The sequence below is a fragment of the Rhineura floridana genome, chromosome 7 (genome assembly GCF_030035675.1).
Source record: "Rhineura floridana isolate rRhiFlo1 chromosome 7, rRhiFlo1.hap2, whole genome shotgun sequence".
Lineage (NCBI taxonomy): Eukaryota > Metazoa > Chordata > Lepidosauria > Squamata > Rhineuridae > Rhineura > Rhineura floridana.
Window position 1 is genome coordinate 103,041,516 of NC_084486.1, and position 15,205 is coordinate 103,056,720.

Consider the following 15,205-nt stretch of genomic DNA (forward strand, 5'->3'; position numbering starts at 1 on the left):
TTTCAGTAACCTCTTCCCTCTGCAAGGGTGGGGGACTTATTAAAATGGTCCGCCCCCGGAGACTAATGGATCCTGAAGGTTTTCAAAGGGCTCTGGGGGATTTTCCGGCTGATAGGACTGGCGCTCCTGCTGAAGCCCTGGTCGCTCTGTGGAATACGGAGATGACCCGGGCTGTAAACATGATCGCTCCTGCACGCCCTCTCCTGTGTAGAGCTCATACAGCTCCATGGTATACTCCGGAGCTGAGAGCGATGAAGCAAGATAGGAGGAGGCTTGAGCAGAAATGGAGACGAACTCCCGACGGATACAATTATGCGCTGGTTAGTGCTTCGACTAAGCTCTATGTAGGAGCAGTGAAGGCAGCTAAAAAACATCATTTTGCTGCCACTATTAAATCATCTCTTTGCCGCCCAGCGGAGCTCTTTCGAGTTGTCCGGGGGCTTCTCCATTCAAACCCTCCGGACACGGTGGAATCATCGGAGGCCTGCTGTAATCAGTTTGCCGATCACTTCCAGAATAAGATCTCATGTATCCGCCGGGACCTAGACTCTCAAGTTATAGCAGTAGATCCTAGTGAGGTGTCCGGAGCACAGTCTTGTCCTGTTTTGTTGGATGAGCTTCAGTTGGTTCAACTCGAGGACGTGGACAAGGTGCTTGGACAGGTACGTGCAACCACTTCGGTACTGGATCCTTGCCCCTCCTGGCTGATAAAAACTAGCAGGAATGGAACAGGTAGCTGGGCCAAGGAAGTGATAAATGCCTCTTTACGAGAGGGAGTGGTCCCGGGCTGTCTGAAAGAGGCAGTGGTGAGACCACTCCTGAAAAAGCCTTCCTTGGACCCAGACAATTTTAACAGCTACAGGCCAGTGGCGAATGTTCCATTCCTGGGCAAGGTCTTGGAACGGGTGGTTGCTGGCCAGCTCCAGGCGCTATTGGATGAAACTGATTATCTAGATCCATTTCAATCGGGTTTTAGGCCCGGTTTTGGCACTGAGACAGCCTTGGTCGCCCTGTACGATGACCTATGTCGGGAAAGAGACAGAGGGAGTGTAACTCTGTTGATTCTCCTTGATCTCTCAGCGGCTTTTGATACCATCGACCATGGTATCCTTCTGGAGAGGCTCGCGGAGTTGGGAGTTGGAGGTACTGCTTGGCAGTGGTTCCGCTCCTACTTGGCGGGTCGTCTCCAGAAGGTAGTGCTTGGGGAACATTGCTCGACACCGCGGGCTCTCCAATATGGGGTCCCGCAGGGGTCAGTTTTGTCCCCCCTGCTTTTTAATATCTACATGAAGCCGTTGGGAGAGGTCATCAGGAGTTTTGGAGTGCGTTGTCATCAGTATGCTGATGACACGCAGCTCTACTTCTCCTTTTCATCTTCTTCAGGTGAGGCTGTCGATTTGCTGAACCGTTGCCTGGCCTCGACAATGGACTGGATGAGAGTTAACAAACTGAAGCTCAATCCAGACAAGACTGAGATGCTGTTGGTGGACGGGTTCTCTGATCGGATGGTGGATATATACCCTGTCCTGGACGGGGTTACACTCCCCCTAAAGGACCGGGTTCGTAGTCTGGGAGTCTTTTTAGACTCTTCCCTCTCACTTGAGGCTCAAGTAGCCTCTGTGGTTAGGAATGCGTTTTACCAACTTCGGTTGGTAGCCCAGCTACGTCCCTATTTGAGTAAAGAGGACCTTACATCAGTGGTACATGCTCTGGTAACCTCACGTTTGGATTACTGTAATGCGCTTTACGTAGGGCTACCTTTGAAGACAGTTCGGAAGCTACAACTAGTGCAAAATGCGGCGGCCAGATTGCTGACAAGGACCAAGCGGTCCGAGCATATAACACCTGTTCTGGCCAGCTTGCACTGGTTGCCAATATGTTTCCGGGCTAGATTCAAAGTGTTGGTATTAACCTATAAAGCCTTATACGGTGCGGGACCACGATACCTTGCGGAACGCCTCTTCCGATATGAACCGGCCCGTGCACTACGTTCTGCTACGAAGGCCCTCCTCCGGGTTCCAACTCACAGGGAGGCCCGGAGGGTGATGACAAGATCTAGGGCCTTCTCAGTGGTGGCCCCCGAACTATGGAACAGTCTCCCTGAGGAAGTACGCCTGGCGCCGACTCTGCTTTCCTTCCGGCGCCAGGTCAAAACCTTCCTATTCTCTGAAGCATTTTAAGTTACATTGATCTAATTTTAAAAATGTTTATTGTATTGTTGATTGTATTTTAATATTATTTTGTTATTCATTGTATTTTTATACTATTTTATGTTCACCGCCCAGAGAGCTATCGCTAGTCGGGCGGTATATAAATTTAATAAATAAATAAATAAATAAATATGGGGTGGAGCCACTATCCTGACACTAGAATCACTGTTACCAGGACAAAGCTGGGACAGGACAGGGCAGCAGTGAGGTTGGAGCTGCATAGATGCACTGGCATGATCACCTCCACCAATCCAGGGCTCCTGCCAGTGCATCTGCCTAGCCCCAGCCTTGCCGCAGCCCTACCATGCTCCATCCCCATCTAGAAAAGCCGCAGTGATCCTGTTGTCAAGAGGCTGACTCTGTGGCTCCATCCCATTACATGCATTGCTACAGAATGAACTATATTGACATTTGCTGTGACCTGATTTTTTTTCCTCTGTGAAATATATTGCACTGGAAATCCAAACTGGAGTGCATACCGCAGATCAGAAAAGGTACCGCCAGGGCCAAGAAGATGCCAGCATGGTTAACGAGCAAAGTCAAGGAAGCTCTTAGAGGCAAAAAGTCTTCCTTCAGAAAATGGAAGTCTTGTCCGAATGAAGAAAATAAAAAAGAACACAAACTCTGGCAAAAGAAATGCAAAAAGACAATAAGGGATGCTAAAAAAGAATTTGAGGAGCACATTGCTAAGAACATAAAAACCAACAACAAAACATTCTATAAATACATTCAAAGCAGGAGACCATCTAGGGAGACAATTGGACCCTTGGATGATAAGGGAGTCAAAGGTGTACTAAAGAACGATAAGGAGATTGCAGAGAAGCTAAATGAATTCTTTGCATCTGTCTTCACAGTGGAAGATATAGGGCAGATCCCTGAACCTGAACTAACATTTGCAGGAAGGGATTCTGAGGAACTGAGACAAATAGTGGTAACGAGAGAGGACTGGAAAGTGGCAAATGTAACGCCAATCTTCAAAAAGGGATCCAGAGGGGATCCTGGAAATTACAGGCCAGTTAGCTTAACTTCTGTCCCTGGAAAACTGGTAGAAAGTATTATTAAAGCTAGATTAACTAAGCACATAGAAGAACAAGCCTTGCTGAAGCAGAGCCAGCATGGCTTCTGCAAGGGAAAGTCCTGTCTCAGTAACCTATTAGAATTCTTTGAGAGTGTCAACAAGCATATAGATAGAGGTGATCCAGTGGACATAGTGTACTTAGACTTTCAAAAGGCGTTTGACAAGGTACCTCACCAAAGGCTTCTGAGGAAGCTTAGCAGTCATGGAATAAGGGGAGAGGTCCTCTTGTGGATAAGGAATTGGTTAAGAAGCAGAAAGCAGAGAGTAGGAATCAACGGACAGTTCTCCCAATGGAGGGCTGTAGAAAGTGGAGTCCCTCAAGGATCGGTATTGGGACCTGTACTTTTCAACTTGTTCATTAATGACCTAGAATTGGGAGTGAGCAGTGAAGTGGCCAAGTTTGCTGATGACACTAAATTGTTCAGGGTTGTTAAAACAAAAAGGGATTGCGAAGAGCTCCAAAAAGACCTCTCCAAACTGAGTGAATGGGCGGGAAAATGGCAAATGCAATTCAATATAAACAAGTGTAAAATTATGCATATTGGAGCAAAAAATCTGAATTTCACATATACGCTCATGGGGTCTGAACTGGCGGTGACCGACCAGGAGAGAGACCTCGGGGTTGTAGTGGACAGCACGATGAAAATGTCGACCCAGTGTGCGGCAGCTGTGAAAAAGGCAAATTCCATGCTAGCAATAATTAGGAAAGGTATTGAAAATAAAACAGCCGATATCATAATGCCGTTGTATAAATCTATGGTGCGGCCGCATTTGAAATACTGTGTACAGTTCTGGTCGCCTCATCTCAAAAAGGATATTATAGAGTTGGAAAAGGTTCAGAAGAGAGCAACCAGAATGATCAAGGGGATGGAGCAACTCCCTTACGAGGAAAGGTTGCAGCATTTGGGGCTTTTTAGTTTAGAGAAAAGGCGGGTCAGAGGAGACATGATAGAAGTGTATAAAATTATGCATGGCATTGAGAAAGTGGATAGAGAAAAGTTCTTCTCCCTCTCTCATAATACTAGAGCTCGTGGACATTCAAAGAAGCTGAATGTTGGAAGATTCAGGACAGACAAAAGGAAGTACTTCTTTACTCAGCGCATAGTTAAACTATGGAATTTGCTCCCACAAGATGCAGTAATGGCCACCAGCTTGGATGGCTTTAAAAGAAGATTAGACAAGTTCATGGAGGACAGGGCTATCAATGGCTACTAGCCGTGATGGCTGTGCTGTGCCACCCTAGTCAGAGGCAGCATGCTTCTGAAAACCAGTTGCCGGAAGCCTCAGGAGGGGAGAGTGTTCTTGCACCCGGGTCGTGCTGGCGGGCTTCCCCCAGGCACCTGGTTGGCCACTGTGAGAACAGGATGCTGGACTAGATGGGCCACTGGCCTGATCCAGCAGGCTTTTCTTATGTTCTTATGTTCTTATGTTCATTTAAAGAAATTGTCCTTATGGGGCACAAATGACAACTACTGGAGTATATTACAGCACTTTTTAACAGCCCCGTGGGTCAAACTGCATTTTTTAAATGTTCTTTTTATTAGGGAAATCAGTTGAAGGAAGCTGTGAAGTTCATGAAAGCAGAGGTACTGAGGGAATGATAATAGGAACTTTGATTGGAACCCAAAGGAAAAGTGTTAATCATAGAAACATAGGTATTCATTCTGAGTCAAACCATTGGTCCATGTAGCTCTGTATTTTTTTCATGTTCTGCTGCCAATCAATGTAGGCAATGAGCTACACACTGTTGCCCAATCATTAAAATCCTGGATTTTCCCATTGTTATCTATGGACAGCTATCACTTCTGTATTAGGAAAGGCTCAAATGGATTCATGAACAAAGGAGTCACTGCCCAGACAACAGGTACATCACTCTAACCTTTTTCCTTCCCCCCCCCTTTTGCTCTATAGATACCACCGGGTTGTATTCAGTGTAGTGCTAAGGCTAATGTTCTGTCAGTACAAGGATTTCTCCTTGCACGACAGAAGGATCTCCCCCTCTCCTCCCCATGCACCCCTTAAATCTGTTTTCAGGGCTCCCCCCACCTCTCCAGAACAAATTTGGGGATGGTACAGAGCATGCAGGGGGGAGAGGGGGAAACCAAGTTGTGCTTGTACTAACTCTTGCACTAGCACAAAAAGTTACCATATACTGCTTTCCTACATGTCAGTTATAGCTGTAAGTTTCCTTATTGGCTAAGAACAATGGGAGGTGGGAGCAGGCTCATTTTTATAAAACAGAAGACAGAAGAATACATCCTTTATATTTTGCCTCACATCTCTGGTCCTACAAGGTCTAGATGCTTGCTTTAAAGAGACAATAAAAAACAAGCTGTAGATTGGGGCCAGGTAGTGTGCAAAATATTCAGGTGGTGTCATGGCTAAAATTTAAGCAGAACCCAGCGAACTGAGACATAACGACAACCGCATAGCTGTCACATTAGGGTCGTTCTGTGTGATTTTAGATGTATGTTAGATTTTAGAGTTGGCTGATTGTGATTTTAGCTGAAGCTGCTTTTAAAAGCAGATTAATATTAGAGATTTAGAGAATCCACACATGTAAAGTGCTTCTTTGATGCAAGTAGTGTATGTTGTGCTTGATTTTTTCCCTTCCAGTAGCAGGTCCTTGCCTTTCATGGAATGCTCCACTGTCCTTTGAGTGCCTCCTCAAGCCTTTTGGTGAAGGATGGATGATAAATATGTTAAATAAACGAAAAAAAGCATAATGAGATTCTAATTATATTGAGTACTCTGGAAACAAAACAATACATGTATTTATTTATTTAAAATAGTGATATTGGTTAGTTTTCTGACAGTTTACTTGCTCTCATCAATCCAGCTTGTAGCATCAATTTATGCCTACATTAAAATATTTAACGTGTAAACAGATGTGTTCTCATGGAACCAGAGGAGGAGGTTTTCAGTATTTTTGCTTTTTACATTTTTTAAAATGGACAGCAGAGTTCAACCCTCTCCCCCAAAATACACTACTGTCTGGATATTTGGTTCCTTGTTTCTTTTGTGTTTCTGTTTGCAAAATTCATAAAATACAAATAATTTTATATTTTATCACTTCATATTTTTGGTCACAATATTGTGTGAATTAATGTTGTTCTTTCTAGACTGGAATAAGCGTATTGAATACAGGCCTGGTTCTGGAAGCATTCCGTTGTTTCCTGGCATTCATCTGGAGACTTGTGATGGACCTGTTTCTTCTATTCAGACCACTATTGAACTGCAGACCAACTACATTGGAAAGGGCTGTGATCGTGAGACATATTCTGAAAAATCCCTGCAAAAATTATGTGGTATACATTTCGAATTTCCGTATAATATTTGTCATTGCCAACCTTTATTGTAAATTTTGACTTTTACTAATAAATGATTCTTATTAGATTGTTGATGGTACCTGAAAATTCTTGAGAGTTACCAAAAGATAACAGAAATAATTGCACCAAAATGCTTATTTTAGATATTTTACAGATATACCTTGTAGATATCAACACTTATCAATAAATTATGGACATGAGGGATAGAATTGGGGCATTAGCTAAATGTGGTGTTTGGTTCTTCTGATTGAAAAGCAAATTAAAATCTGATATTTCCAACTAGCTTTCCAAAATAAGCATTGTTAGTAAATATCAACCATTTCTCTCCCCCCCCACTCCATTCTCTAGTAATGTGGATTATTATTTTTCCTTCTCAGTGTAGCTGGACTGTGAAAAACTGCAGTTTCCAAATTCCAGATTCCTATTGCAAAGAATTGCATAGCAATTGTATAAATTTGAGATTGGGAAATGTAATAGATTCTTTGTATGGGTAAGAATGCTAGTAGCTCATTGGTTCACTTTCATGTGATCAGTTAAAACTCATACCTTTCCCTGTCTGCTTGATTCTAGCTGACTTTTAAATAGCTGTGGAAGAAATGCATCCAGCACTTGTTAATCACTAGTTTTGTTCAAATGTAGCAGTGCTGCTGCTAGTAGTTAGTAATGAGTTGCATCCAATGAAGTCATCCTGTCGGCGCAAGGACTTCTGTCTGCACAATAGAACTTTCCCTTCCTCTCTCCTGTTGTTCCCTGTGAGTCCCCCCTCAAATCTGCTCCAGAGGGTTGGGGAAAACCCAGAACACATTTGGGGGCACAGGAGGCATGCAGGGAAGGGAGAGGCAGGGGGGACAGATCCATTGTGCAGGTGGAAGTCTTTGCACTAATGGGATGATTGTGCTGGATACAACCCAATGTTTTCATAGACAAATACTTTAGACAAAAAATGCATTATTTATACCAAAGCAGTATTTGTACAATTATGGAAAGAGTGGTATATTGACTAATTACTTAGAAGTAATCACTTGTGTAACATAAATCACAGCAAGATACTCTCAAGCCTGTATAACTGAGGACACTCTTCATAAAGTACCTGCCTGCTATAAACCCAGAGCTTGAAATCCTGGGAACTTAATAAAAATGTGGGATATGTGTTGCTTGTCCCATAAAGCTCCAACCCACACCCTCCCTGCCCAACTGATTCCCTAACCCTCTCCCCTGTTGCCTTCAAACCCAATTATCTGGCTGGCACTCCAAGGCAATACACAGAGGAAGGATGAATTGATGCTTGCTTGCTTGCTTGCTTGAATTTGTTACCACCCTTCACCAGTTGGTCCCAGGGCAGGCCACAACAATATAAAATAGATTATTAAAAAGAATTTAAAACAAATTACATTCTCTTTTCTGGCCCCTGACATATAGCTATTTAGGACTCCAGGTACCAGGCTTGGGAGAACTACATTTCCCGGCAGTTACTGCAAGGCCTTTTGGTTTGGCATGCTGCATAGCAGTGTGCTAAGCACAGGAGAGGATGGGAGGATGGATTCCTTCCCATCTTCCCAGAGCTTGGTATTGCCTGAGTGCCACTACCAATGGTAAATGTGATTGGGAGGAAAGGTCAGAAGGAGGTTGGGGACTGACTGGATGGGAAGGTAGTTAGAAGATAATTCAGGTGACATTTGTTTATTTATTTTAACCATTTGTATACAACTAAATTATAATCATTTGTGAGTGGTGCACCATAATCTTAACAACTATCAGTTAAAAATGAACTATAAAATCAGAAATGACATAAAATGCCTGTTGAAATCAAAAAGGGTTTTGCTAGGCACTAAAAGTTCAATATAGAGGGGGCTGTCTCACCTCAGCTGGAAGGGAGTTCCACAGATTTGGGCCCATAATACTGAACAGATGGCTCCTGGTGATATGAGCTGTGCATCTGAACCATGGGAGACCACTAACAGTGACTCCTCTGAGGATCTTAGTGATCAGGAAGGGAAATAAAGAATCAGGTGGTCCTTAAGGTATCCTGGACCCAAGTTATTAAGTGCCTTATAAATTAATACAAGAACCTTGAACCTGGCCTGGTAGGATATGGGCAGCCAACGTAAGCTTTTCAGCACCGGAGTTATGTCCTGGCAATGGTCTGTTCCCATCAACCGTCTAGCCATTTTGCACCAGCTGGAGCCTCTGGATCAGGTTCAAGGCTAGCTTCATAGCTGGAGAGTAAGTATTACAACCCCCCTGATATGAATATGTCTGGTCTCAGAAATATAAGCTTGGCAATATCTCCACAGTGAAGCAGAGAGACTGAATAACTCATGCTTTCCCTATTCCTATTCCTACTTCTACTTTAACATTCAGTAAGATCTTGATCTCCAAAAGTCATTTGGGGCTCAGGGATATCTCTGCAAATAGCCTGAGAAGAAATAAAGGGTTCTGCTAGCTGTTATACTATACACCCCACTTTATGAAAGCAGGGCATGCAGAATTGTGTTCGCATTGTCTCTCTTTTTTTCTCCCTCTCCCCATCATTCCCCTTTTGCAGCTAACATATTTAATTTGATCAATATGACAAAGGACAGGCTAATAAACCTCCAAACACCTCTTCTCACAAATTCTGAAAAAAAAATCCTATAGCATGGTGATCCTGCTTAATTTGCATTTTGTCAAATGTGCAAATGGGTTAATGAAAATGACAGCGACTTCTCACAGACAAATATTTAGGACAAATCAGCAATTCTAAAAACACAGTTCATTGATGTGCATAGTTTTGCTTATTCCAACTGAAGACATATAATTACTTTTGAAAAATATAGTTTTGTTGAGTATAACTCTAGACGATTTTGCAATGTTGATTATAGATAATGCCATCTGGGTGAGTTGAGCTTGATGCTTTCCAATAGGTAACATTTGCGTATTAGGGGGCACAAGCTGCTATATTCCCCATAGTTAGTGTTTATAAAAAAAAATGCTGTCCTTGTACACGTTTGAAAATGCATGTCGTCTTTTTTGTTGATGCTGTAAATTGAAATGCCATGTAAATGAAGGCATTAAGTTTGTTAAAAATTTACCCACACCTTTAAATGTAAACCAAGTGAGGAAAGCTTTCCAGAAAATTCAGTGGAGCACATGCTTTGCATGCAAGAGATCCTAGGTTCAATTTCTTTTATCTCCAGCTAGGGCTAGGAAAGATTCCTGCCTGAAACATCACTTTGTATAAAGCAGATTACTAATATTCATATCTAGTAAATTTATAATGGCCTCACTGGTACATCATCTAAACTATGGTTTAAAAGTGAGTATGCAGTATGCTAGTAACACACTGCTAAAATGACAGATGCTTCACTCCTCCCCCACTCCTCCTCCTGACATGCTGCTAGGAAACAAGCTACAGCCTGGCTTATTATTTATATATTTATTTATTAAATTTATATTCCTCCTTCTCCCAGATATGTCTGAACTTGGTCTTGTGGTAGTAAGCCAAGAACAAACCTTAGACTTTTTTTATAATGCAAACTGATGCAGAAATGCAACAAGCGTAATCTAAACTTGGGAAAAAAATGAGAAATTGAGAAAAATGAAAATGGACAGTTTTGGTGCATCCCCAGTTGACAGGGATCTTTCTTCTCTCCAAATTCTTCCTGCTTTCCCCAAGGAAAGAAAGCTTTCCAAGACTTACCATGGAGAAGAGGGAAGGGATGGTGGTGGCAGTATAGGGCTCAGTACAACATTGGAGAGCCCTGCACCCAAAGGCTCTCTGAAGCTCTGGAGCTGAGAAAGGTCCGGTTCGGAATAAACCTCCCCCCTGGGATAAAAACCAAAGAAATGATGAAATTTTAAAAGGGGTAGGCCTAGAAGTAGGCATTGTGAGAGCAGGGGCACAGGATATAAATTCAGAAGAGCAAAATTACCACAGGCCTAACCACAAGTGCCAAAGACACTTGAAGAGAGACACTGCTTACAAGTGCCTGTACGCTAATGCTAGGAGCCTGCGAACCAAGATGGGAGAACTGGAGTGCTTGGTCTTAGAGGAGAGCATTGATATAGTGAGCATAATGGAGACCTGGTGGAATGGAGAAAACCAGTGGGATACGGTTATCCCTGGATATAAACTATATCGGAAGGACAGGGAAGGACGTATTGGTGGTGGAGTCGCTCTATACGTGAAAGAAGGCATTGAATCCAGCAAGCTCGAAACCCCAAAAGAGGCAGACTCCTCCACAGAATCGTTGTGGGTGGTGATACCGTGCCCCAGGAGGGACTTAATACTGGGAACGATCTATCGTCCCCCTGATCAAAATGCTCAGGGAGACCTTGAGATGAGATATGAAATTGAGGAAGCATCCAAACTAGGAAATGTGGTAGTAATGGGTGACTTCAACTCCCCGGACATAGACTGACCGCATATGTGTTCCAGTCATGACAAAGAAGCAAAGTTTCTAGATATTCTGAATGACTATTCCCTAGACCAGTTGGTCATGGAACCGACCAGAGGGACGGCAACCCTGGACTTAATCCTCAGTGGGGACCGGGACCTGGTGCAAGATGTAAGTGTTGTTGAACCGATTGGGAGCAGTGACCACAGTGCTATTAAATTAAACATACATGTAACTGGCCAATTGCCAAGAAAATCCAACACGGTCACATTTGACTTCAAAAGAGGAAACTTCACAAAAATGAGGGGATTGGTAAAAAGAAAGCTGAAAAACAAAGTCCAGAGGGTCACATCACTCAAAAATGCTTGGAAGTTGTTTAAAAACACTATATTAGAAGCTCAACTGGAGTGCATACCGCAGATCAGAAAAGGTACCGCCAGGGCCAAGAAGATGCCAGCATGGTTAACGAGCAAAGTCAAGGAAACTCTTAGAGGCAAAAAGTCTTCCTTCAAAAAATGGAAGTCTTGTCCGAATGAAGAAAATAAAAAAGAACACAAACTCTGGCAAAAGAAATGCAAGAAGACAATAAGGGATGCTAAAAAAGAATTTGAGGAGCACATTGCTAAGAACATAAAAACCAACAACAAAACATTCTATAAATACATTCAAAGCAGGAGACCATCTAGGGAGACAATTGGACCCTTGGATGATAAGGGAGTCAAAGGTGTACTAAAGAACGATAAGGAGATTGCAGAGAAGCTAAATGAATTCTTTGCATCTGTCTTCACAGTGGAAAATATAGGGCAGATCCCTGAACCTGAACTAACATTTGCAGGAAGGGATTCTGAGGAACTGAGACAAATAGTGGTAACGAGAGAGGAAGTTCTAAGCTTAATGGACAATATAAAAACTGACAAATCACCGGGCCCGGATGGCATCCACCCGAGAGTTCTCAAAGAACTCAAAGGTGAAATTGCTGATCTGCTAACTAAAATATGTAACTTGTCCCTCGGGTCCTCCTCCGTGCCTGAGGACTGGAAAGTGGCAAATGTAACGCCAATCTTCAAAAAGGGATCCAGAGGGGATCCCGGAAATTACAGGCCAGTTAGCTTAACTTCTGTCCCTGGAAAACTGGTAGAAAGTATTATTAAAGCTAGATTAACTAAGCACGTAGAAGAACAAGCCTTGCTGAAGCAGAGCCAGCATGGCTTCTGCAAGGGAAAGTCCTGTCTCAGTAACCTATTAGAATTCTTTGAGAGTGTCAACAAGCATATAGATAGAGGTGATCCAGTGGACATAGTGTACTTAGACTTTCAAAAAGCGTTTGACAAGGTACCTCACCAAAGGCTTCTGAGGAAGCTTAGCAGTCATGGAATAAGAGGAGAGGTCCTCCTGTGGATAAGAAATTGGTTAAGAAGCAGAAAGCAGAGAGTAGGAATCAACGGACAGTTCTCCCAATGGAGGGCTGTAGAAAGTGGAGTCCCTCAAGGATCGGTATTGGGACCTGTACTTTTCAACTTGTTCATTAATGACCTAGAATTAGGAGTGAGCAGTGAAGTGGCCAAGTTTGCTGATGACACTAAATTGTTCAGGGTTGTTAAAACAAAAAGGGATTGCGAAGAGCTCCAAAAAGACCTCTCCAAACTGAGTGAATGGGCAGAAAAATGGCAAATGCAATTCAATATAAACAAGTGTAAAATTATGCATATTGGAGCAAAAAATCTGAATTTCACATATACGCTCATGGGGTCTGAACTGGCGGTGACCGACCAGGAGAGAGACCTCGGGGTTGTAGTGGACAGCACGATGAAAATGTCGACCCAGTGTGCGGCAGCTGTGAAAAAGGCAAATTCCATGCTAGCGATAATTAGGAAAGGTATTGAAAATAAAACAGCCGATATCATAATGCCGTTGTATAAATCTATGGTGCGGCCGCATTTGGAATACTGTGTACAGTTCTGGTCGCCTCATCTCAAAAAGGATATTCTAGAGTTGGAAAAGGTTCAGAAGAGGGCAACCAGAATGATCAAGGGGATGGAGCGACTCCCTTACGAGGAAAGGTTGCAGCATTTGGGGCTTTTTAGTTTAGAGAAAAGGCGGGTCAGAGAAGACATGATAGAAGTGTATAAAATTATGCATGGCATTGAGAAAGTGGATAGAGAAAAGTTTTTCTCCCTCTCTCATAATACTAGAACTCGTGGACATTCAAAGAAGCTGAATGTTGGAAGATTCAGGACAGACAAAAGGAAGTACTTCTTTACTCAGCGCATAGTTAAACTATGGAATTTGCTCCCACAAGATGCAGTAATGGCCACCAGCTTGGACGGCTTTAAAAGAAGATTAGACAAATTCATGGAGGACAGGACTATCAATGGCTACTAGCCATGATGGCTGTGCTGTGCCACCCTAGTCAGAGGCAGCATGCTTCTGAAAACCAGTTGCCGGAATCCTCAGGAGGGGAGAGTGTTCTTGCACTCGGGTCCTGCTTGCGGGCTTCCCCCAGGCATCTGGTTGGCCACTGTGAGAACAGGATGCTGGACTAGATGGGCCACTGGCCTGATCCAGCAGGCTCTTCTTATGTTCTTATGTTCTTATGGACATTAATTCCCGCCAAGAATTAAGGAGCTTCTGGCTTGAAAACCTTTACTTTTTCATGAAATTGAAGCATAATGTCTAGCTCAAGAGAGGTTTTGCAGTGCCCACCCATGTTTTTCCTCCTTGTAACCTGTTTTCTCTTCCCCAAGGCATGTTTTCCTTGGGGGAAACCAGAGAGGACTAGCAGGGAAGGGCTATGAATTCCATTCAAGCTAGGCCCAGTAGGGAGAATTTGCATTTGAGTTCTTAAGTTAAAATCTCACACTATTAGAAAGAACATTAGCACCTGCACAGTAATCAATTGGTACCTTAACTATTCTAATTTTAAATACTGTTTTTGCACATGACATCTGTCTATGGGTTCCACAGTTAAAATAAATCATTAGTCAGGTAAGTTTGTATGTGGACAAACAATTAATCCTGAAGATTACTGCCTTTCTGTTATAAACACTACTTGTGTTTTCCACTGCAAATTTTCAAATGTTAACACTAATTATTTTGAAGACATACTAAGAAACCAGCAAGGGCTTTAGACACTTTTTAATGGTTCATTGAATTCCAACTCCCGTCAGCCTGAGCTAGCATGGCCCATGGTCAAGAATGATGGGAGTTGTGGTCCATCAACATCTTTCAACCCTGTTCTATAGTTTAGTAATGTGAACATGTTTTATGTTTAGTATGATGGGATTTTATTCAGTACTGGAAAACAAAGGCAGGATTAGTAAGGTGGGGGTTAAGTATGTTCGAGTGTCTCCTACAGTAAATTCAGATGAACAGCTTTTTCATTAGTATCTCATCAGACTGCTCATTATATATCATCTGCAGGGGCGTCATCAGGTGCCATTGACTTGTTACCAACTCCCAGTGCAGCAACGAACTGGACAGCTGGGCTTCTGATAGACAGCAATGACATGATTTTTAAATTTGAAGGGAAACAAGGAGCCAAAATCCCTGATGGAATAGTACCAAAGAATCTAACAGATCAGTTTACCATCACCATGTGGATGAAACATGGCCCAAGCCCAGGATTAAGAGCAGAGAAAGAAACTATTCTGTGCAATTCCGATAAGACAGGTGAGTCAGCCCTGCATTTTTCCACCCTTTTCCATGTTTTGACATATTGCATAGAAGTTGGTACTGAAAAATGTTTTATATTCAATCATAAGAGCTAGCCTCAAGCTACTTCTGGTATTAAATCATTGATGGAATGGGGGGAATTCACTTTAGAATGTGATAAATAAATCGAATGCATACTCTGATTTCAATAAATTATACAACCATTAACAGATATTTTTTCATATTAATATCTTTTTAGAAATGAATCGGCACCACTATGCACTTTATGTGCACAATTGTCGTCTTGTGTTCCTGTTGCGAAAAGATTTTGACCAAGCTGATACCTTCCGTCCTGCAGAATTCCACTGGAAACTTGACCAGGTAGTTAGTTTACTTGTTGTTATAGTAATTTCTAAAATTTCTTCCAGTCACGGTAATAGATTGAATGAAGAACTGCTGGCAGAAACAGAGCCTAAACTTTTGTCTAAGTGCAGATAGTATTATAAAGCTCTCTTGTGCTACAGTCCTGTATCTACTTACCAATGGGACTTATTTCTGAAT

The 15,205-nt window shown here is 42.6% G+C and overlaps 1 protein-coding gene across 1 annotated transcript in view; it reads left to right on the forward strand.

Moving 5' to 3' along the window:
• Positions 1-15,205, forward strand: part of CLSTN2 (calsyntenin 2) — a 786,289-nt gene that overhangs the window by 629,829 nt on the left and 141,255 nt on the right. The window contains exons 6-8 of the mRNA XM_061636759.1: positions 6,411-6,596; positions 14,414-14,662; positions 14,904-15,025. Coding sequence (XP_061492743.1) covers positions 6,411-6,596; positions 14,414-14,662; positions 14,904-15,025 — 557 coding nt within the window. The remainder of the gene's footprint in view (positions 1-6,410; positions 6,597-14,413; positions 14,663-14,903; positions 15,026-15,205) is intronic.